Source organism: Scardinius erythrophthalmus (assembly GCF_964197995.2).
Source record: "Scardinius erythrophthalmus genome assembly, chromosome: 10".
NCBI lineage: Eukaryota > Metazoa > Chordata > Actinopteri > Cypriniformes > Leuciscidae > Scardinius > Scardinius erythrophthalmus.
This window is the reverse complement of record NC_138230.1, coordinates 36,640,704-36,664,811: the sequence shown is the minus strand read 5'-3', so window position 1 is coordinate 36,664,811 and position 24,108 is coordinate 36,640,704. Positions and strand designations below refer to the sequence as shown.

Here is a 24,108-nt window from a genome sequence, read left to right as displayed (position 1 = left end):
AGACCATAAACTGAATTTGAGCCTCATTTTATTTGAAACTTGTTTTTTACCCTCAAAATTTATAGGGCTCTCACATGAAAATGGAATATTTTATTCATAAAGTTTGAGGATTGGAGGCAATGGTGACAGCAGCCGTGGAGAAGGTGGCTTAAATTGCATGTCTCAAGCTCTAACAATCTTTCACAGCACAGTAACGCTCTTATTAATGACTGTCCCCAGATGCTGCTGTAATCTGCCCTCTCTTACCCAGAGGCCGAGGGCGGTCGCGGAGCTCGCGGTGGTTGGGGTGGCGGTAGGAATCTCTGTAGTGGTGTGCGATGGCCATGTCGTCCAGGCGGTAGTGCTGTGGAGGGGGCGGGGTGGGGTGTGGCAGGCCGTTGGGCGGGTAGGACAGCCCGTTGGAGGGGCTGAAACGCTGGCCGGGACTGATAGTGCAGGGCCTCTTGTTGGGGTGCTCGGGATGGAGCGGCTCCCGCTCAAAGCCGTTCTCTTTGGTTCTGGAATAAGAAGGAAGATTCCAGAGTGAGGAACAGGAAAGAAGTAGAAGTGTTGCACTGATGTTGGATGGATGGATGGACAGATGGACAGATAGATAGATAGATAGATAGATAGATAGATAGATAGATAGATAGATAGATAGATAGATAGATAGATAGATAGACAGATAGATAGACAGACAGACAGACAGACAGACAGACAGACAGACAGACAGACAGACAGACAGACAGACAGACAGACAGACAGATAGATAGATAGATAGATAGATAGATAGATAGATAGATAGATAGATAGATAGATAGATAGATAGATAGATAGATAGATAGACAGATAGATAGACAGACAGACAGACAGACAGACAGACAGACAGACAGACAGACAGACAGACAGACAGATAGATAGATAGATAGATAGATAGATAGAGATCTTTTCTTTCCTCTTCTACACAACTGGTTGTCTTTCCATGTCAGGGACAATGTTGACTCACTAGTTTGTTTTTGTTTTTACCACTCCAACGAGACAGACACTGTCTGACATTGAGACGTCTTCTGAGGACAGTGTGTTCCTTCATGTAATGTACTTTCCTATGATGTTAGTCGAGGGAGAATGTGAAACTGCTCCTGAGGCATTAAGAGTCTGTCATCTAATAATGTGCTAAGTAGAAAAGCAGCCACTACGCCTCCGTTGAGCACTTTGTTGTCCGTAAAAGGAGGTCTTGACAGAGCACATGAGGACCATAAGAGATGTGCACTTACAGGACTCACTCAGCGCAACTAAACCCTGGTGCTTTCACATTGCTCTGCCCTTCACTTTCATGTGTCACGGGTCCAGGTGTTCACAGATGCTGGTACTTCTGTGAGTCACAGTGTGTGTGTGTCGTGAGGCGGTCGTCCCTCGGTTACCTCTGAAAGAGACTGAATTTCCTAATGAGCTGCTTTTATGAGCTGCTAATGCGCATCCATCACCGTCCATATGCTCCTCAAAGCAACCTCTCTCCTCCACCCACAACTCCAAAACACAGCTGCATTTATTTTACCCCAGTCTCATACATTTTATTACCAATTCTAATTCTATCCATTCTTCATGAACTTGTGTCTCTGATTCAGGTACTGAATGTGATTTTCATGTGATTCTCCATCTTGTTTTTTTATTACCATCAACAAAAGATGTATTTTTGGATCTCTTTTTTCATTTTTTTTTTTTTTTATCAAACAAATGAAGCATTGGTGAGCAAAAGGGACTTCTTAAAAAAAATCTTACCGACCCACAACTTTCTTTCTTTTTTTACGGTAGTGTATTCTAGTAAGATAGCCCTTGGGTGTAAGCATTTTAAAATCCAAGTTTATGACACTCTTTTGTGGATCACTGAAAGCTGTGAACTGAATTTGAACCTCATTTTGAAAACACAATTTTTTTTCTTTTCAAATATATAGGGGTCGTGCAGCACAATGGAATATTTTATTCAAATAAGTCTGCGTGCTAAGACTGCAATTGTGGGATGCGCTCCTCTCCGTAGCTGTAGTTTTCTGATTCCTTTGATATTAATCAGACTGAAGTGACCGTATATTGTACTCCGTGATTAAGGACAGCATAGCTCCCTTTCAAATTCCAATATTGCTTTTCTCTCTCTTGCACCTCCTCATTCTGAGCGTGGAGAGTCGAGTCGAGCCGAGCCGAGCTAAGCAGAAACAGAAGCGCTTAGCCAGCCGTATCTGAGCTGAGTCTCATCTGTATGTGTTATCAGCCATGTCCCTAGGCTCACCTAGCCATACATTAGAGCTCACGCAAAAATGCAGGTATTACATTAAAAAAAAGATAGAGGGAAAGAGAAAAAGAGAGCTGTATATTCTTTTCTAATATCCACAGGGACCTGAGCTGATATGTATTCGTATAAGATAGCATATTAAAAAAGTATCTTCACTTAAAAGTGGAAATAATTCTGAGCTCCTGGGAGTGAAGTGAACTGACACATACATTTTTTTTTCTTTTCTCTCAGTCCACAGACTGTAGATTTGCTTTACAGTGCTAATTCTCACTCATGTCCATCTCAACAGGAAGTCTCCAAAGAATCTACCTGCATTCTCCAGATGTGTCTGGTTTCTCAAGGTTCTGCTCCATTTAAGGACGAGGATACAAATGACGCATGACAATATAGACACTCATAACCTCCTGCAACATTTCTACATCTCTCCAGCTGTTTTACAAGCATGTATTCCTAGTCTATATGTGTAGGTGCCTAAAGTCCACTCACTACCAAACAAATGCGCTATTAAACATTTATCAATAACTTTAAAAAAGATTTTAAATACTATGAGCTCTAAGAAAAGGCCCACTGACCTGAGGTCAACGTGAGAAAGTTTGCTTTGTCATTACTACTTACTTTCATTGATCGTGTGTTTTTATTCCTGTGTTTTGTGTGATAAATTGAACATTATGTTTGTGAATTCTGATTTCAATTCTGACAGAAAACTGTCAGAATGACTTCTGTTAGCCCTGGAAATATCAATTAGTTTGTTGTAAATGTTCTGTCTTTTGATAAAGAATAATGGAAATTTATTTTTTCTATAACTGTGTAAATCATAGAAAATTATAAATTGTATTTTTGTCTCAATGCAAATAAAATTGTATATTTCTTAAAACATAGTGTGACTGGCTAAATACCAACAAAACTACAAGACTGATTGATGATTTACAGTTCAGCTCACCTGTCAGGCGTTCTTCTCTTGCCATTCTCATTGACATCCATCAAGAGTTCAGAAGAGTCGACGGGTGACGTGGTGCTTGTGTCCAGCAGGAGCTGCTCATGTTGGGCGAGATACTGAGCCGGGTTCTGCTTGGCCAGCCGTGCACAGTGCACCAACTCCCTCTGCAGTAGCGGCAGGTTGGCCTGTAGGGGGAGATAGTGGTCAGTTTGTGCTGAGCAGATGTGACACTATGAAGCTGGCCACAGCCAGAGGCTCTAAACACCGTTTTTTGTTTACTCATTATTATCATTACAGGTACATTCTTCCAAAATAAAGACACTCTCGCGCCGTTTCGAGCAGCACTCTATTGTGACCTGAAACATGCATTAGTGCCCTGGGCCTTCGATATGAGCAATAATGGTCAACATAGAAAGTGACATCTTCAAAGCAGATGGTTTGGAGGTGGGGGGGGGGGGGGGGGGCAATGTTCGCTTTCTTTCTGTCTCATTTCCTCTGCATCTCCGTCATGATTACTAGCTGGCTCGGCTTTCTCCGAAAGCACTCGGAGGCCTCGCCACTTCAAAGACACACGGAGGAGCATTTTCACGGCAGATGAAAGGTTTTTGTGAATCCCCATCCAGCAACAGTTGGACTATTGCAGCATCTAAACAGCACAAGGTGTTAGTTGGAGGATGATGTCTATTTTCTTTCTTTCTTTCTCTCTGGCCTGTGACTCTGATCTAAGACTATCAAACATATTTTCAGCTCTGGAATATTTTTCAGTGTTCTCTCACAGTGTGCCTTTTCAGTGATGTAATGGCTAAAATTAGGAGTAGTGCGTTGATTGAATATTGAACGAAGCACAATGAGAGCATAGACTTTAAAGGAAGCATGGCAAAAAAAATAGCCGTTGGTAATGATACACATAAAATCATGATACAGGTAAATAAATAAAAGTTATTTTGATTCATTTTAATTATGATAATGATTGGGATTGTTTATAAAGGACCTCTTGGTTGCTAGCTGTATGAGGTAATGGTCTGTTAGTAGTTTATGGTGATAATTACCAGAGGCAGTGAAATTGCTTTGACCTTAAATGACCTTAGACTTTTATTAAATGGAGGTCCTCATAGTTAGTGGCAGTTCACATATAGCAGGTGCTCACGGAGTGCTTAATGTACACTGTTAAAAAAAAATTCTTACTCAATATTTTCCCCTTGCTTTCCAGTATGAATATATACACATTCTTATATCAAGATACATTTGCTTGAGGAGCAAAATGACAAAAGATATAAAGTTTTCTGATTTTTCAAAAATCAAAATGAAGTGATTTTATGCTTAAAAATAGTAATGCAAAATCTGAAAAAAAAAGGTCTTCCTTTAGAATTCCCATTTGCAGATTTTTTTAAGTATAAACTAAAGTATAAATTCTAAAACAAGACCTAATATCATTTATATTTTAAAGAAAGTTAAGATATTTAACAAGACAATTTTGCAGTGTATTTCCAGCCAACGAATGAGAAAAGCTTATTCATCAGAAAACGTTAATGCAACAGTCCAATTTTCGTTGAGTGCAACTCTATATAAAAAGCATTTTGGATAATGACGGTAAAAACTATTTTATCATCATGTATTTTTTATAAAACAATCCTGTAGCTTGATTTGACGTTTGCTCCGATTATGTCTGAGTGTGTTCTCCAGCTTCTGTGTGGTCCATTAGCACACAGCTATTTGGAAACCAGCATATCAAACACAAGCCACAAAGCAGTTTGCTGTGTATATGTAATCCTCACTTCCTCTGCACTGATAGCATGTGGTGAAGCGCCGACTATGTCACGCTGAGTACGTCTCTGAGCAATGAGGCACAGAGCCGCAGAGGAACACGTGTGCTTATAGGCTTTATGGAGACTGCTGAACGAAACAACGGCTAAATATTACAAATTTATCTGATGAGGAATCCATTTGGAGAAATCATAAACAAAAGCCATCAGCGCAAAGGCCGTCAGCTGGCGTCAAATTCGGATTATATCATTAGCGTGATGCACGCTGCCCTTCCTGTAAACACTTCCCCGCAAAACCCAACTCTGACGGGAGAGTCGCTAGACAACATTAGCCTAATGAAAAAATGCTGCTAATGCACATTGTTGCAGCTGCGCTTCTGCACGCTTATAAAAGCCCCTGTTCCCACAGCCATATGGTATTTGTCATTAAAGGCTCCTTTGAGGAAAACCACTAAAATTAGACGAGAGGGAGAGAGGGAGCGAGGAAAAAAAAACACAAGTTGCATCTTTGATACCACCCCTCCTGACTGGATGATACAGTAACCATATGGTGTGGAGTTGTGTGAGAGCGAACGAGTCAGGGAAGTGTCACTGTATGCTTCTCTGCATCCGTCAGCGACCGGCGCAACCCCTAATGGGACCAATTTCTGCATGACAGAGCCGGCCAGGACAAGCAGTGGACAAGATGAAATGCCTTCGAACCGCACGCCGCGAGAACAGAGGCCGCATCAAACCGACGGACCCCTTTCCATCATCATCTAATGGAGTAAACAACACAGATTTGATGCATCTCCACTGGTCGCTTATTTTATTATTATGGAAAGGAAGAGGGAGGAAAGCAGAGCGCGAGAGAAAGATGGGAGGAACAGGGGGAGGGGGTGAAGGTTAGACAAAGAGGGAGGGGAACGGGTAGGTTGGTGCGTAATAGCTGTCACTTACTAGCAGATGAAAACGAATGGCGAACGATTGAGGGTGGATGGATACAGCAGTCACCATATGGATCAAAGCTCATGAGAATTTAATCTCTATCAAGCGCTGATGTCTATTTGCTACATATGTCATAAATTAACAAATTATACATTCGCTCCGCAGGCTACAATCACTTTAATCTCGAACATGATAATGCGATACAAAAATGTGTCATGTGTAATTCAAATACTTCCCTTAGTCGAAAGAATAATATGCAGAGTGTTTATTTGAACGGTTCGTGTTAAGTGCTCCAACATAAACAGGCCCAGAGACACATTTAACTGTAATGAAATAAGGGCCGTAGTGACAAATGGGCGGCAGAGAGGGCAAAGGTTGATATTCTCCCAGACAACAGATCGTCTTACTGTGGTAATGGTTTCAGATGTGCCCTGCCCTACCAAACTCAGCGTGTGAGAAAAGCGACAGTCGAACAAGGGCGTCAATCGACACGTATGAATAAATAGAGACATTGTGCTGTGGGACGGTCCCGTATGGTGCTGTTACACTGAGTAATGCGAGTTCACATCATGTATTTCCAAAGAGAAATTAAAAAATAGGTCCCAGTGACCAAGAAACCTGATGCCTCTTTGCTCATGAGGAAACCATGTATCCATTCAGGCCATTTAAAAGGGATGAAGTGAGGAATAAAAAAAAAAAAAAAAAAAACACGAGCAGGGAGAATTATGTACATCTGTGCCTCAGTTGTTTAAATGTTTTCCAGATTGCTTGCTTGTGCAATACCTTCAGAAATGGGATGACAAAAGGTCGGAGTGGGAAGTTGGTCGCTTCTTGCAGTTTGGAGTGGAATTCCTCAATGGTTAGAGTGGAGTTCTGCAGGGAGAGAGGAAAAAAGACGGTGCACGCATGAATACATGTGGAAAACATTATGTGATAATATTACTTATTGGAGGCAAAACTATATCCTGCTGAAGATTGAATGATTTGAAGACTGTAATGGGAGGCATATGGATGGCTGTGGTGAAAGGCCTCATATGGGGAAGTTTGATCTGGTGGCTTTTACATGTGCACGCGCTGACCGCATCATCATTGCATCAACAAACACAAATACGTAGGCAAACACAACTACAGATGCAGTATTACACCATGCAGCTTGCTCTGCGAGATAAAACACGGCATAAACATCATAACACACACAGAAGATATGCAGCTTTAAAAAACGTGTCTTGTTCCCTATCGAACTGACATATATCTTATCACTGTTAACCATTGGCAGTGTAAAAAAAAAGAGAAATGACTAATTTCTATCCCTCCTGCTCTCTGCTCTATCATCTTTTAACAGACTGATAGGACTGATAGGACACCATTTTCAATTTTCTAGACGTTATTTCCAAGAGAGGTAGCGGAAGGAAAGATGGGTAGCAGAGAGGGGAGTCATACATTTGAGAAAAATACACAGGCTTTTTTTTTTTTTTTTCCTCTCTTTTCCCAGACCTGAATTTTGTTACATTAAGCTTACATCTGTTCGGCCAGATTGCAGCGGCCTGTTTTGACAGCCAGAAAGCCTCCTGAGCTTTTCTCCAGCATCGGCGGCGCTAATTAAGTGTGTCACTCTTTTCAATAAGGCAGAGTGGGGAGTGAATTAAAAAGAGCCATGGAAGCCAAGGGGACACAAGGAAGCCTCTGCGTGTAGACACAGCGAAAAATAAACAAATGCCCGCCGAAAAAAAGAGCTTTCCTTTGGAATGGCTAATTAAAGCAGCCCTCCTCTAGTACAGGCAGCTATTTCACCATTGTTTAGTCCATAACTACATATTAATGTGGCACAGCTTATGGTGCACATCTAGTCAAGTGGATATTTTTTTCCTCACAGTTATGTTGCTGTCCTTAGCAACAGTTTCATTTGATTTATCTCTGTTGGACAAGCCTTTATTTCCTAAGATGAAAGGCAAATAAGACTTGGTGGCATAACCTTTTTGGTGACAAAAAAGCTAAACAAATAATTTTCGACTGTCCGTAAACTTTTCAGGAGACACAATGATCACTAGTAACCGTTTTATTTCTTGAAGACTTTTTGTCGCAATATACACAATACGCTGTTGAAAATCCTCATTAATTAAGGTCATGATGAAATGAAAGTAGTGGCAGATTTTTTCTGTATTGTGACGTACATCCAAGTGTAATGGCTTATTGGAAAAAATAAAATTAGGGCACAGTTCAATTCATAAGTAGTTGATTGGGTTTTGAGATGTGGGCATTGCACTCATAAACAGAGGCAGATGAACATGAGCTTGCAGGGGCAGAGTTTAAGCAAAATACATCCCAAATACATGATTGGCATACATCACCACAGAAATGTTGTTTCACTGTAAGATCGAGTTTTAACTTTTTGATTAAAAATAAAAAATTCAACAAATTCATGGATGAATCATTCCCAATAAGATCAATAACATGCATTTATGCAATAGATTGGGTGAATTTTAATTTCATGCCGACTTTAGCCAACGATTATGTGATTTCAGACTTACCACAAGTCCTAACACCAGCGTACGCACTCGTTCTCCAATCTCAGGTGAGATGTCATTGCCAAACTGCTGCAGTGTCGTGAGAAAGCGTTTGAGCTTGCTGAGCTGCCTTGCGCCACAGGCCGGCGGCAGCTGTTGATTGGCCAGTGAGGATGAAGATGACGATGAAGGCCCATTGCTGAAGCCATTGGGTGGAGATGGAGCTCCGTTCAGTGCAGTGGGCGAGTGACTGGTGCCATTCGTTACTGAAAAACAGAAACATATTATTTCCACATGCCACAAAGAGATCGTTGGCATTTATTTTTAACCAAAGCGTATTGAATGATCTAGACCCAAAAGATTCATATTAAACACTGCCAGGAACATTCCTCAAAAAGAAGCTGCAAGAGGATCCTTTGTCAAAAATGACATTGGCGTATGAACGCCTGTGACTGACGGTGCTTGAATGAGGCTCTTGTGACAGTGGAACATTTGTTTTGAATCAGCCACGGCAGCTTTGAGAAGGAAGCAGTGCGTTCTTGCTTCCATACATCAGACATATTAAGTCCAGAGGAGGAGAAGACATGTGGTCGAGTGCCCCCCGTGCCACGATGAGAAACATACGCGGCGGAGGGATGCAGCTTGGAATCAACGTCTCTCTAATGAGATTAGGCTGCGTGATAGCCTCGTTTGCCTGGCCTCCTTCCAACAGAACAGAAACGAGATACTTGAGCTGCATCTGGTAACAATTACATGGAGGGGAAATCAAAGCGCTTGCTTTGTTAAACCTTCAGAATGTATAATTAGAGTCTGCCTTTAAAAAGGCTCCGGATTGCTTCAGACCCGGCTTGCTTTTTGTCTCTTTTTTTCATAAGCGCTAATTGCAGAGTCCAACTGATCTGTTTTTAGGGATGTAACATCAGAGAGAGGAATGTGTTACTGCTGTTGACGGCACACCACTGCTCAATTACACTGACATGGTGCTGGGAGGCTGCGGCGCGGACGGCTTTGATAGTGAGCCACTCCAGCGCTCCCCTGAGCTGCCATGTGTGATGCTCTTTGTGGCATCAGCCAGCGGGCAGATGCAAAAATCTGCAGGTCAGAAGACGAGGGGAACTCATGTCAGCTGTAATAAGGAGAGTGCAAAACTACATATTCTTTAAAAGATTATATGAATGGCTAGTCAACAAGTTGGCCTTAAAGCCTTGTATAATTTTACCACTTTACTTTTGAAATCTTTGTTCTGTTTCTGCATTTGTTTCGTATTGTCATTTTTTTTCTACTTTTTTCTAACATTGAGCATTAGAAAGGAGTTATATAAATAAAACATTAGCAATAGTAGCTGTATTAATTAAGATGATTTAAGCAGTCTTTCGACTATCTCTGACATTAGTGTATGATTATCGCATTTAAAGAATAATATTTCAGAGCAAAAATATTGGAAATTATCACCTCACACTCAAAGTTTTGATTATAATACATTACGTCCAATCAAGTAGTTGCATATGGTCTAACCGTAAAAGTAGTGCTGTCAGCCAATGTATGCACCCAAAGCACAAATCAAGATTCTACATATATGCATATGACAGAATTCCAAAGCTTCCGTACTTCTCTCCATTGGAAACAAACCCAACTTATTTATTGACTGAGTTGCTGTAAGAGCATCTCCTTTAAACCAACTAGTCAACAATTCTGACATATCGCAAACTGTAAAATGCTGGAAGATGAAAATGGAAGTCCAAATATCATTATTTTAAAATGAAATAATGCATCTCTTTAAACGCCCTCTCCGTAAACCAAATGCAAAAAAACTGTACTGCAATGGTCTGCCTAGGCTGACTTGGTTAAAAGAGTTTGCTATGAAAATATTTGTGACCATGAGGTCACGGGAGAGCATTTGAAGAGTTCAGATGCAAAAGCCTCTAAGTGCCATCTAAAATTTTCTTATAGAATGATCATTTTTATCAAGCTTGTATATTTTAGTTCAGTAATTTCACTTAAATGACAATTAATAGGTAATCTTCATTGCCATTTAAGTGAAATTATTGAATTTAAATATACGAGCTTGATAAAAATTATCATTCTAAAAGAAAATTTCAGATGGCATTTAGAGGCTTTTGCATCTGAACTCTTCATTTATGAATGGCAGTTAAGCGACGTAATTGGCGCTGGTAGGTCACATGATAATGACAACATGGCGAATGTACGTAGTACTTCCAAATAACATTCATACTGCACACATTAATCCTATATAGAACATACTTTTTTTTAGTGGTCGTGAAGTAATTGTTTAAAATAAGTACCTACAGTACTCAAGAGTATGCGATTCTGGACGCAGCCCTTTTGTACAAGTACTCACATGCAGTTGGGGTGAAGGAGCTGGTCCTGGGAGCTCCCTGTGTGGTGGGGGGAGGAGGCATGGTGGGCGGAGTTAACCTGGACTGTGTTTTCACATCAGCAGGTGAGTCGGGCATGGTGGACCGCTTCTCAGTACGATCTGAAAAAGAAAAAGTGGAACAGTTCTTGTGAGACCTCAATGATATCCCAACAGCTGCCTCTCCACAGCACCTGAGCTCCTGTAAGATATACACACATAGCTACATACACGATACACGCCTTTAGAGAGTTCATAGATAGTAACACCAGTCAAATTCCAGCTGTCATCCCCATTTCCCTAATGAACAAAGACAGCGGCAATACTCTCATTAAAACGTTTCAGAAATCTGGAGGAACCCCACAGAGATCTCCATCATCAAGCGACATGTAATGTCTAAAGTACCCTGTTCTTCCAGATTAAAAAGTCAGGCAACCAATTCTTCACTCGACTATGGTTAAGAATAATAGAAATAAGTATATTTTGCACTGTATATTTGCTTGCATGTGCAAAACTCAATCACAATGCTCAGGTGTTATCATGTGTTGCTACTGTATGTGGTTACTAGGGTTTGTGAGTGGTTTCTAGATCATTGCTAGGTGGTTCAACTTCAATTTATTTTGTGTCAGTTAGTTGCCAAGGCATCCAAAAAAAAAAAATTCTGACTGCTTAGAAAAACAATAGCATGCCTCAATAAACCGCATAATTTGCATAATCATTCATGCCTTTAAGAATCTGAACAAACCCATAGCTCTGAGTACGCTCATAGCTCCTTAAAATGTGAATTTTATAGGAGCTTTTGCACCGGAGGAATCTTTTCATAGTTACTATAACTCACTTTTTATTGGAAGTACTCACTTTTTGGTGTGTTTGCACTGGAAATGGGAACAACTTTAGCTATAGGAACTCCTTTTTGGGGGACTAAATTAGCTCCTACTTAAGAGTAGGGTCTAACAGCACAATAGGAACTACCAGTGAACGCACACGAAACACCAGCACCCGCCATTTAAAAAAAAAAAAAACACAGTTTATAGTCTTATTTACTTCACGAATATGGAACACAGTGATAGATGGACCAACGGCGAAGTCCAGTGACTTCTAAACCTTTAAGCTGAGGATATCCAACGCAACTTTGAAGGGACCAAGCCAAACATGACCGCCCTGGTGGCTAGTTCATATAACTTAGTTCCTATAACCACCTGGTGCGAAAGCCCCTTATATTTACAACAGGTTTTTAAAAAGCAAAATTAATAAATAGAATGCTGATTGTGGTTAATATCTAACAAGACTTAACTGCATCTCTCTGTTTTGACAAAGAGGTCATTGGTATAGATGAAGAGGTCTGTAAGATGTTACTCATCTGTAACACTGTCTTCAAATTTGGTCTAACGCAGTGTCCTGCCAACTTCTCTATAATTTCTTAAAGCGTCAGTGTTGCTATTGTTAACTAAAACTAAAATGATTAAAAATAGTATTCCTTCATTGAAATAATGCTGAAATATTTTTTTATATTAAATGTAGGTGTAGGTGTAATATTAAATGTATTATAGGTGCTGAAATGACTACAACCAAAACTAAAATAAAAATGACAAAAGCAACATTACTAAAACAAACTAAATTAAAATGAAAACTGAAAATATATAAATAAAAGCTATGAGTAGCAACACTGATTTTAGGGCATGTGAGCATGCTTTTTTTGTTCTTCAAAACCTTAGATATGACCTCACACAACATGATATCTGAATAGTGTTTACTTTAGAGGGTCATGACTAAAGCTGCGGTCACAGTGTCCTTTAGTTGCTATAGAAGTGAACCTTAAAAGTCTGCTTATCTATCAGACTAATGATAGCAAATTCATTCTCATTTTAGTTGTTTTACAATATCAGCATCTGTACTGACTTATCAGAACTCTCATACTCTCTCTTTCTTACATATAGACAGACATGTACGTGTGCGTTTACCAGCTGTGGGAACATTGTGTGTCAGGGCGAGCAGACGCCCTACGTCTGGGACATGTAGCCTGACTTTCCTGATTACAACTGTCCTGTGTGTCCCCTAGACTCTGATAACAGCAGGGGCTCCTGTCTTTCCAATTCTCTTTCTCTAACCGCTTCCTTTTCAGCACGTCTTACTCCACAGAAGAATATTAAATACAGCCTGTTAAAGGGGTGGTATAATGCCCTTTTCACAAGATGTAAAATAAGCCTTTGATGTCCCCATAGTGTGTATGTGAAGCTTTAGCTCAAAATTTTTATAGCATGTTAAAATTGTCACTTTTTGAGGGTGAGCAAAAACACACTGTTTTTGTCTGTCCCTTTAAATGCAAATGAGCTGGTGCTCCTCGCACAGGGGGCGGAGCTTCAACAGCTTGTGTCCTTTTACTTCACACCGACATGCACTGAAAATTTCAAAAACTTTTAGACTTTTATGTACAAACCAGAGTAAGACAAAGATGGAGAGACTCAAGAAGAAGTGACAACATGTAGAATGGAACAGGACATTTCTGAATGGTTAGTTGATGAATTTATGTAGCTTATGTGTAGTTATCTTCTAGTCATTGATTAGCATATTCTGTCATGATAATCTATAAATCACTTTCCAAGGGGCGGGGTTTATGCAAATTTTAAGGGTTTGTGATGTCACTAACCCGGGAGGAATGCTGTGTAGTCCCTACCAGCCGTTTGTTGTAGTCCTTAAAATACAATTTCTTTGAAAGAAAAAAATCTCCCTTTGCTTTGAACTTTGAGCATTGTAACTTTGCAGATGTTGTTTATGCTCACAAACAGCAACATTACACACTAACTAAAGTTAGAAAAGTGAAATCATAATCAACCACCCCTTTAATAACGCCTATACATCCCTTTAAAAATGTTTCACAGCTAGAGATATCGGCTATTGTCTTACTGGCTATGTACACATTGCAGAATAATCTAAAAAGAAAGGTGGGTGCACTTAGACAACCATAGTCTGACCAGGAAAACAGAAGAGATAAAAAGGGTGGGAATTTCAGCTACGAATGGCTCCCATTCCATAGGCACCTCTATGGCTGTATGTGTGCGCCAGAACCTAAACATGTGTGTCAGGCTTAATCTGCCCCATACTTGCTCCCCATACACTCTCAATCCTTTCCCAAATTCATAAAAAGTCACTTGTGCTAAAAACAAAGCTCAAGCATTATACATTACACAGGGACAGATCCATTTTTCCCAGCCTGAGCTAACCTTTTATGACAAAATAATAAGCAGGGGTCTTTATTCCATGCCTACACCTGTGCTGATAAACAGTTCTGTATCTGTATTGTCAAAAAATAAATAAAGAAAATGAAAAAGAAAATAATATAAAGAATGAAGAGATGATGGACAGACTACTTAGAAAAACCAATGCTGGTAATAAAACCTAAATAAAACCTATTTCTAATAAGGCAACTCTGCATTCAGCCTATGATATTCATTAAAAACACAATGATAGAAATGAAAGATTCATGAGTCAGTGAAAGGGACAAGGCAAAGCAAAGTGGCTTGATTCAACATTAAAATCTCAGTATGGGGTTAGTTATTACCTTTAAATGTTAACAACGTGGCAAGTCCAGACACTATAATTTATAAGAGCCACCGTACAAGTCTGAAATGAATAAAATAGCCCAAGCTCTAGTGCGAAAGCTATTCTAAACCAATATGCCTGTCAGATTATTATAATTGGAAAATATCATATGAAATTGTGAAAAAATATATATTAATTGTCCAAGACAGATAAGGTCTACGGGAAAGGCTTTTATTTGGCTTTGGTCTCAGAAGCAGCCCAGGGCAACCTAAAAAGCAGCTTGTGGATCTACATGTGTAGTTGAGGATTAACATCTGGGTCAAAGTTGGGATTGGATTGGGAATCGGGAAAAGAGAAACAACCCTGAGACGTCTAAACCTCATCCTCTCTCCTTACCTGTCGAACAGAAATGGATGATAGGAGGTATAGAATAGGCAGTAATCTGTGTGCACACTTTTATGTCCATGTTCACAAGCATGCCAACATGCACACTAAGATTCTGACCCCTTGGAGGACACAGGAAGGAAGAAGAAATATGAAAAAGGGGTGTAAATGTGGAACGTCGTCCATTTGACTAATGGACACAACATATCCATTAGCCTAAGTTTCATATTTCCTTCACTATTTTCTGCTGAAATATTACACATCAGACAACTTAAAAGCATTGCACTTCCTATAGTATGTGTCACGCCGTGTTTGAGTGAAATAATAATCACCATAATACGTCTCACTTTTATACTGGCAGGATGGATGAATTCCACATCAAGTACAATCAATGATTGTAAAAAGCATCTGAAGAAAAGGAAAAAAGCATATTCAGATGAAAGTGTTCTCTACTATTTATATTATAATCGTGTTGGAATAAAATCTAGGTGTCACATACATAATATGGAATGCAGGGTATATGCACAATCTTTATATATTTGATCTCCTATTAGCCAAAGCGAAAAGGATTGCCAATAAAAATGCATTGTACAAGAGCAGCATTAAACCCATCTAAAAGTGGTTGACTGCGCAAATATGCTGTGGGAAAAAAGAGATGCATAACTCAATTCAAATGAGTTCCCTCTTGGAGTGGAAAAGAAGCAATTTTGCATTTTAAACAGGCTCAAAAACATACCAGAGTGCACATCCATCCTGCCTTGATTTCATAAAGTTAATCTGTGCAGAGTTAACGCACAGAGTGCATTTGTTTGGCAGTTACCTGGCTTTTCAAAACGGGAAATTGGCAGACGAGCGGCACAGATGAATATTAGGCGGGCCACCACGGATATTGATGCAGCAAGAGATTTAATGTGGCTCCCAGGAAGGACGATGAAGTGCTTTCCATTTTCCTGTTCGCCAAGGTCTTTTATTGCTTTTCAAAAGAGCTCTCGAGTAATATGGATCGCCATTAAACGGCACACCAAACTGAGCATTAGAAAGCACAGACTCGCTCATCTTCACTCCACGCCTGGTCATTTTTCATGACCCGACAGTGGCAGTGAATATCTTGGACGTGTCTGGCTCTCCTAGCCGTTCTCCTTATATCTTTGTGCTTATATCACTAATTTGCAAGCACAAACAACTACAAGTCAAAGAGGAATTGCAAATGTTCACACTATTTTTAAGAGACCACTATTAAAGACCAGCATGATTTGGTGCAGAGCTGAGTCACATCCTTCAGGGTCCGTTAGCCAGTTCGCCATGATGTAAACAGTCAGCTGTGCATGCTGTCTATTTCTACAGTCTTCTATGAAGGTGAATAAAAGCTAGAATAAAAACTTTTGGAAATTTAAAGTATTTATATTGAATAATATTAATAATAATAAACATGCCTGAACAAGTGACACTACATAGGTGTTCTTTAAACACAGACTTATGGTTTACACATTTTTTTTTACCTTTTTGAGTAAAAAAACAAATCTGTTTCATGGATATTATACAATCTGCACATAAAATTACACCTAAATACAAAACAAAGTACATTTCTGGTTTAAAATATTATGAACTTCAAGCTAATTTAAAGCCTGTACTTTTGTATTCTATCAATCAATATCAGTCTTCTTTTATCCATCAGTCTGTTCTGCTCCTTTCATACGTGCACCCTGTATAAGACCCTTTCTTCTGATAACATGACCAGAAAAATCATATGTTTGACACACACACAGCTCGACTTGCATGTCTCTTACATCATCACTCACTGCACAAGTGGTAATGTTCGTGTCATTCCAGGGTGGGTAAAACAGCTATCTGTGTACACATCCACTACGTGAGGAAAAAGGAGGTCACGAATCATCTCATTCATTTTCTTGTTGCATATTAGAAACCCTAGGATGTTTTTTGAAGCAGACCTCCCCATGTGCAAACACGTGATGAATTTAAAATCATAATCACATAGCCGCATCTCCACTTTTGTGCCATTGTGAAAACGGTAAAGCTGAAACTACATTCATCCTCCCACATGCCTGCTAAACTTGCTTATTCACTTAGCGACTTAGTTTAGAAGCTTTGTGAAACCTAATCTGCTGTGATGATTCAGCCTTATATTTCTGTAGTGCCTGCAGCAATGCATAAATCCCCACAGTTGTGTTTGCAGGAAGTTCAGGGAGGATTTCTCTCAATTGGAAAATTGTTTTTTTTCTCTGAGAAAAGCTGTGACCAGTAATGTGTGGCATGACGTGCAAAAGCCACAGGAAGCCAATCAGCCGCATACTAATGCTGACAAGACGGCTGCTTTTAGTGGACTCGCGCTCATCAGATCAGGTTCACGAGGTGAGGGAGGCAAAGATAGAGAGCACCTTTCACAGGAGACATCTCGTGGGACAGATAGCGCCTTGAAAGGAGATGACGAAGGTGGCATTACAACCAGCTGCTGCGCTTTAGATCCACCGTGCATTAAAGATGATGAAGTCAGTACTGTGGTAAGAACGAGAGAGAGAGAGAGAGCGAGAACATCGACTCTTTGGATAATTGTAATTCAGACGACGTCTCAGGTATCCGAGGCCGAGGGTGAACTGGGAGAGCGCGTTGTGCGTCGGTATGAATACATTATGAACTTGTGCACGCCGATGCACCATGCAATCATCTCCGCCAGATGGAACGGCGCACAGAGCGTGGCCCATCAAACCCTGCCAGCTTGACAGGGAAGATGTATGGATGCCCCCACCCTCCTGGAACTCATTCCCATCACTTATTCCGCTCATTCTCCCTGCAACAAAGCCTGTCCCTTTGGATCTCCTTCTTCCTCTCTGTCTCATTCCCTCTCTCCCCGAGCCCTCACTTTTCAAGGCTTCTCCCCAGGCGCAGTTGTTTTCATGAGCCCCACTTGGCCGGCGCCAGGTGGTGTGCCAACGTTCCATTCCATCCCATCAAATGACGCGCGCTGAAGGGACCTGCATCAGTCTGTGCTCACTCAAGAGTTACCAACCCACCCAATCACCAACCGTAGCACACGGCAACCTGTGCACTCCGATATTTAAAGAGATTGTACTCTTCCGTCGGGCTCATTCCTCAGCACACCCAACCGAGATGTTATTTCTGGATTACAACAGACATATGACTCATTCCTCCTCTTAAACGCACCATAAATGCCATCATCAGTTACCGATGGCAGTAACCTTTAAAAGAAAGTGATTTCACACTATAGCTACCCACTTTGATGCCAGTCGTGCTGGCTTAAGTGGACACTGACGAGTGGGCACTGTTAGTTTTACAGTGTGGCTATAATGTGAGATAATGTGTTCCTGGAGCATTTCTGCAGTAAATAGGAAGGGCCTGGAGCCATCTGCTGATCCATTTCAAAATATGGTCTTGCGTCAAAGGAAAAAAAGGACTGACCAATAAAACAGATGCAGCGTTTATATTGGAAGTCACTCTTTTTTCCTTTCGTCCTCTTCTTCAAAATGGATTTATCTTAACGTCTGTTTTAACCATCTGTTGAAATAAGGCCCCGTTGGCATGAAGCGCAGAGGAAGAAAACAAGTGTAGAGGAACAATAAAAGTGATTCACGGTTGCTGTTACGCATCCGTTGAAATCGCACAGATTTGTGTGGTATCTTGTTGCCAGATTTAAAAAAATGAGGAAAAGGATAAATCCTTAAAGGCTGTGAGAGTGTAAGACCTCACAGGGGAACTCGCATAAAAAACACTTGTAATCTCCTCTCGTGCCTCATCTACAAACAATCATAATTGAAATAGGAATAATGGAGGTTTTGCATTTACACGACGAGCCCGACTGCAATTTTCAGCATCTTTTGAACAAACAGTAAATAATTATTTACTGACTTCTTATCTAGAGAGGCAGAATTAGAGCATTTTTCAATAAAAGGCCTTTCATACTGAGATTAGTGCTCTCAAACGCTAGTATGAAGCCCGTCCAACTCTCAAGTCAATGACTCACTCAGCTTCCTGGCATGATCAGATGCCAGCTGAAAAGTGGGGAGAAAGAGAGAGAAACAGAGAAAGATGGCACATGCAATATGGCTCAGCACCTAGACACATGGCTTTAACTGGCTATCCACCAACACTGCTGTGTTTTTCACTGTGTCCCTCATTAGCAGCGTGTAGGTTAAAGTCACACACATCCTCAAGGGATTTACGCTTGGTCCACAAGCAACACTTGAGACGTTGAAGCCAGAAAAAGTAGACGTTCAAAACTTGTGATAGACTGATATATACAGTATATATATATATATATATATATATATATATATATATATATATAGACTCGTATTTGGCTATTTTGAGATTATAACTGTCCCTGCTTGATTATCAGAAGTGGTACTTTCTGCTTGCGTCTGTTCCAGAATCTACAGTAAGCCTTATCGTCATTTCATTTTTGAGTGTTTTTGTGTAACCTGAAGAATGTTTAGACTTGACCTCTTCCTTACACTTTTTATCAAAAGACAAAACCTTAATAATCCTCTAGAGATTCAGAAGAGATCTCAAGAATGTCTCAAACTTTAAGATTTGTCAAGGTACCAAAGCTGTGATGAAAAAGCTTTCAATTTGAAGCCAAAAATTTCTCATCAGATTCTACAGTGATTAGATCATTAGATCAGATTTTTCACCACAGTCTTTGGTATACTGGCAAATCTGAGCACAGTTTGAGACATTGTTGAGATTTTTAAATCTCTAGAAGACAATTAAGGTTTTATTAATTTTGAGAAGAGAAAAACAAAGAAAGATTTCATTTGCTTTTCATTTAATATTATCTAGCAGACCTAATTGCAATGTTCAAGAGACCTTACAGTATATTCCTTTGGGAAATACACTGCCGATTAAAAGTTTAGACACATTTTAGAATTAGTCATCAAAACTATGAAATGACACTTTTTATAAAACTATGAAATAAAATGTTAGTTTTGTAAAGAAAATTATATGTAAATGCATAAATGTAAATGTATTTATTTACAAAACTAACTTCAAACATTGAAGCATAAGCTTTTAGATTAAAATGTTTTTTAAGATCTCGAGAAACATAAACTTTGTGTCCAAAGCTTTGACTGGTCATATAAGTGGCCATATCATTTCTTGCAATTTAAATAGTACGCTGCCATTAAATAACACTATGAATATCTCAGCAACAGATTGGCCACCGAATAACCTGTATCGATCAACAACATGCAACTACAAACAACCTAACGGAAGTCTAGATTGAAAGAGCCCAGAGAACTTCATGAGGTTCCCTGGAAGTTTTCAAAAAGCTAAGAAACACACGTCAGATGTTTCATCCATATCCGTATACAGCTCCCGTCCCCCTCAGTTCAAAAAGACTGCAATTACCTCTGCACTCTGCTCATTGCCCTCAGTACCACTCAAACCTGCAAATTGTAGGCCTCTATCCACTTATTCACTTTATTCATTTCAGCCACTTATTCTCACTGGCTGAGGCAGCTAAGAACGGACGTCTCTCCACGCTTGGCAACAAAAAGCGTGGCAAAGTCTCTGATGCTAGGACGAGTCGAGCCCACGGCGGTGGATGCCAAATCAATTTTCGACAGATAATAAAGAGGCTCATGTTTTACATTAACAAAACGCTATTTTACTACACTCAAAAATGTGAGCTAATAATATATTGCTCTCGCTAACTGAAAACACAGCTACGTGATAAAAGAATAACTGACAGGCACAGAGGAGGAGGAGGAGGGGGGGCTGGGAGAGAGATTGTAAGAAAAAAGAAAGACCCTGGCGGCAGAATGACGGTTTATTTCTGCTGGGACCTCTGTCTGCAAGTGTTTTGAAAATATCACATGACAGAAGCCATGTGTTCAAAATTAGAGTGAGTTAAGTCCGCTGTGCAGAAAAATATGTCGACAATTTATGAAACGCAGTCCTGGATGGAGATTTACTAAGTAGAAACAGATTCAGAAAACAACTACCCCCCCACCCCCGCCCAATTACTGCACGCGCACACACATACATGCACAAACTGTCTCCTTCTCGATCTCTCCCTCCCTCCTTCTCCTCCTCTTTCCCTCCATGAGACCTTAAAAATGGTTCGAGTCACATCTGGCAGGCAGGAGACGCAGGAGATGGTGGAGTATGACCTAACGTCAGGGCACTTCCACCCTGAGCGCTTTTCTGTGTGTGTGTGCGCATGATTGTGGCACTGGCCACAGTTTGCTAATGGCTTTCAGTACAAGGAACTGAGGCGTAGCTCCAGGCAATGACTGCCCCTGAACCGATTGGCTGCCATCACTGAGTGGCTTCTTAATGACTAAATACACTCTAGAGAGGCTGTCTTTAATGCTCAAACTTCGGTCAAAAGCCTTGTTGCCATACAAAAAAAAAAAGAATCGGGAAATTGCATGGGAAACATGTTGTACCAAAAATAGTGTCTCTAACAAAACAGTAACAAAGCTAGAAGAAGAGAAGAGATATGTTACTTGTTTTCATATTACCTAAGAGAACAACCTTCTCTACATTTACTTCAACATAATGCAAGTAAAATGAAGTACTGACAAAAAAAACAAAAAAAACCTGACAAAGTACATCAAAGAATTTACAAAACACTGTCTCTATCAAAAAATCTACAAGACTACAGGACGAGAGACTTGTTTCCATACTGCTTTTTTTTTTTTTAAGTACCACAATACACCATCAATATATGTCAAACTGAGAAAGTGTTACATATATATATAGTTAAAAACACCCTGACTAACAAAAGAATAGATAGAAAAAAAAAGAATATTTATTAGCGTTTTTTCACGCGGCTGGTGTATTTTTCCAATTGTTTTCAATGGGAGCGCCACGTTTTTTTAAACACCATGAGCATAACGAGGCACTGAGCGTTTTTTTTTTTTCACGCTGAAGCACTGAGCGCCCAGCGGTTTTTACGGGTCGCTGAGAGTTGAAGAATGTTAAACTTTGGGTAATACAGGGAGCGCTCATCACTGTCACTTTTTACCCAAACGTCCAATCACAGTGGCGGAGGGGCGGGACTAATACCACACCGACCAACCGCCACATTCTGCTTGTACAACATCAACAGATGACAACAACAAGCATAATAACGGAACAAAATAATTTAAAACAAGAGCCAGAGGAAATATGGTACATTGTATTGACAATTTAACATAGAATCAACACAGAAACAAAATATGTGTGAAATGAGATACAAGTAACACTTTCGCGGATATTCCACATCATAAACAAGCAAAGCGTCTCAACTGAAAAAACGGCCTTACTGTTGTTTTCATACTTTTCAATACAATAGATTAACCCACAAGCAAAATATTAAACTATGAAAGTATTTTTTTTAATATTGCATGACACTTTTGTGCAGAAAAAAGCCAAAAAACTACAGATGCTTAGCCTTGTTTCTATACTTCCCAAGGAAACATTTTCTTTTGTTACAGAAGCATATCTAAGAAAATGCATTGAAAACATAATATGAAAACTGCTCCTTGTTGGAGTAGCATAACTTGCAGCTGAAATAAGTGAAAACTAAGAAATGTTGTTAAACGTATACTGTACATAAAACCTGTAGGTAAGAAAAGAGCTACAAAAATACAGGGACTTAGTCATGTTTCTGTATTACCCAATAGAATGACCTTTATCTAATTAAAGTAGCATATTCTTGCGAACTGAGAACATGCGTTATAAACAAACTGTACGAAAACACTCTCGCTAACAAAAAAAGCTATAAAACTACAAGCAGAGAGGAAGGAGCCAAGCTCTGCTCAGCACTGAGAGCTTCAGTCCCTGCCACAGATGGACGGCACTGTGTTTGGCACTCTGCCAGCGAGTGAACAGATTGTCTGTGGCGGCGGCCTGGAGGAACGGTAGCTCCAGTGCAGATGGGTGTCCGAAATAACCCAGTGTCAGTTCTGCTCAAGTGTCCCTGACCTGGCACACGCGCCTGCTTACAGCTGCTTCCTCCAGAGCTTCCCAGAACAATTCTACACATGCACACACTATTCACAAACACACTGTACACAAAGGCCAATGTTAACAAACACGTTTTAAGTGCTGCAACGTTCGGTAAGGAAACAACACGAAAGAGACACTTTTAAAGAAATACTCTTGCTCCATATTGTTCCACAGTTGAACTGAGCCAAATACACAGCCAACAATGTTACACTTGGAAGTTTAAACACAAACAGAAAGAGAATGGAGGCTGGGTAGATGGAGAGGGGGAGTCAGAGAGGTGGGCACCAGACGGGTTGGCTGGCAGAGAGGTAGTGGCCATGGCACACAGGAGAGCAGCAGTGCCAACAGAGCTTGTCTCACAACACCATCTGTGAAGAGCAGCACTGAGATCTCCCTGCAGCCTGCATACACACAGCACGCCAGCTGCCCTCTGCAACTCTCCTCTCTCATTTTCTTTCGTTCAGTCTGCTTTCTTCACTTTCATGCTCCTGCACTGTGATTTTACTGTTTCTATAGCAGATCTATGTTCTTCCTGAACAGGGCTCAAAAATAAGGATGTGAGAGACATTAAGGCCAGTTGATGTACTGTCAGGCCATTGCTGTATTGGTTCTACATCTTACATTTCTTGGGCTTGTATTTGAGATTTCATGTGTTGAGAACTTAAACGTTTGAATTTCAGTGATAAATGAAATTTTGCAAATTGTGTTGATTTAAATCAGTGACCAAGGTAAAGTTATAAGGCTAGCATAGAGAATGACTTTTAGATAGTCTTGGAAGCCTTCTAAAAAGCACAAAATGTGTTTTTTTTTTAAATAAATATGATCATTTTATAGGATTGGCAAATTTGGCAAAAAACATTATGCACCGAAAACGTTAGATTTAATGTACAGTAAATAAAAAGTGAACTACTGACCTGAACAGGCCAGTAGAAAAAAAAAACGTATTATTGAGCCCTGTATTATTCCCCCTATTATATCTTCTTATGTTTATTCTTTACCAACATTCCCTTGCACAAGCAGACATAAAACTCATCTAAGCTAATCAAAAAAGCATCATGCATGTAAAAAAATAAATAACTCTTTCTCAAAAAAATAAATCAATAAATGCATTAGTTTTAACAAAAAAATATAAAGAACAGCATCAATTTAATAAGGTTGGCATAAAGGCAATAACAGCAGTAGAAGTTGCCTTAAATAGGCTAATTCTATATTTTACTAAATATTTACATTCAAAAATGCACATGCACAATTTCCCACCGACAGTCAAAACAATCAAAGCTTCCCAATCTCACCTGGCATCATAGATGATGGAGACAATCTTATCAAATAATCCAGGGTATTTTTTGTATTTCTACCAGGTTCCCTGTAACCAAAGTCTCTTTTTGTCTTTCTGTGCTCTGCGAGGGGCACGGGGGTTGGCACAGGACCCCAAGGCCGGTACACCA

The 24,108-nt window shown here is 40.0% G+C and overlaps 1 protein-coding gene across 6 annotated transcripts in view; it reads right to left on the bottom strand.

The window, feature by feature from the left end:
• runx1t1 (RUNX1 partner transcriptional co-repressor 1) overlaps positions 1-24,108 on the bottom strand; it is a 54,348-nt gene that overhangs the window by 12,174 nt on the left and 18,066 nt on the right. For 5 of the 6 annotated variants that reach the window (XM_081376619.1, XM_081376620.1, XM_081376621.1 and 2 more), the window contains 5 exons: positions 10,754-10,891; positions 8,419-8,660; positions 6,674-6,763; positions 3,204-3,385; positions 247-497 (listed from right to left, as the gene is read on the bottom strand). In XM_081376619.1, the coding sequence (XP_081232745.1) occupies positions 247-497; positions 3,204-3,385; positions 6,674-6,763; positions 8,419-8,660; positions 10,754-10,891 (903 nt within the window). Of the gene's footprint in view, positions 1-246; positions 498-3,203; positions 3,386-6,673; positions 6,764-8,418; positions 8,661-10,753; positions 10,892-23,955; positions 24,043-24,108 lie in introns of those variants that run through there. The other variant, XM_081376623.1, reaches the window with a different exon arrangement.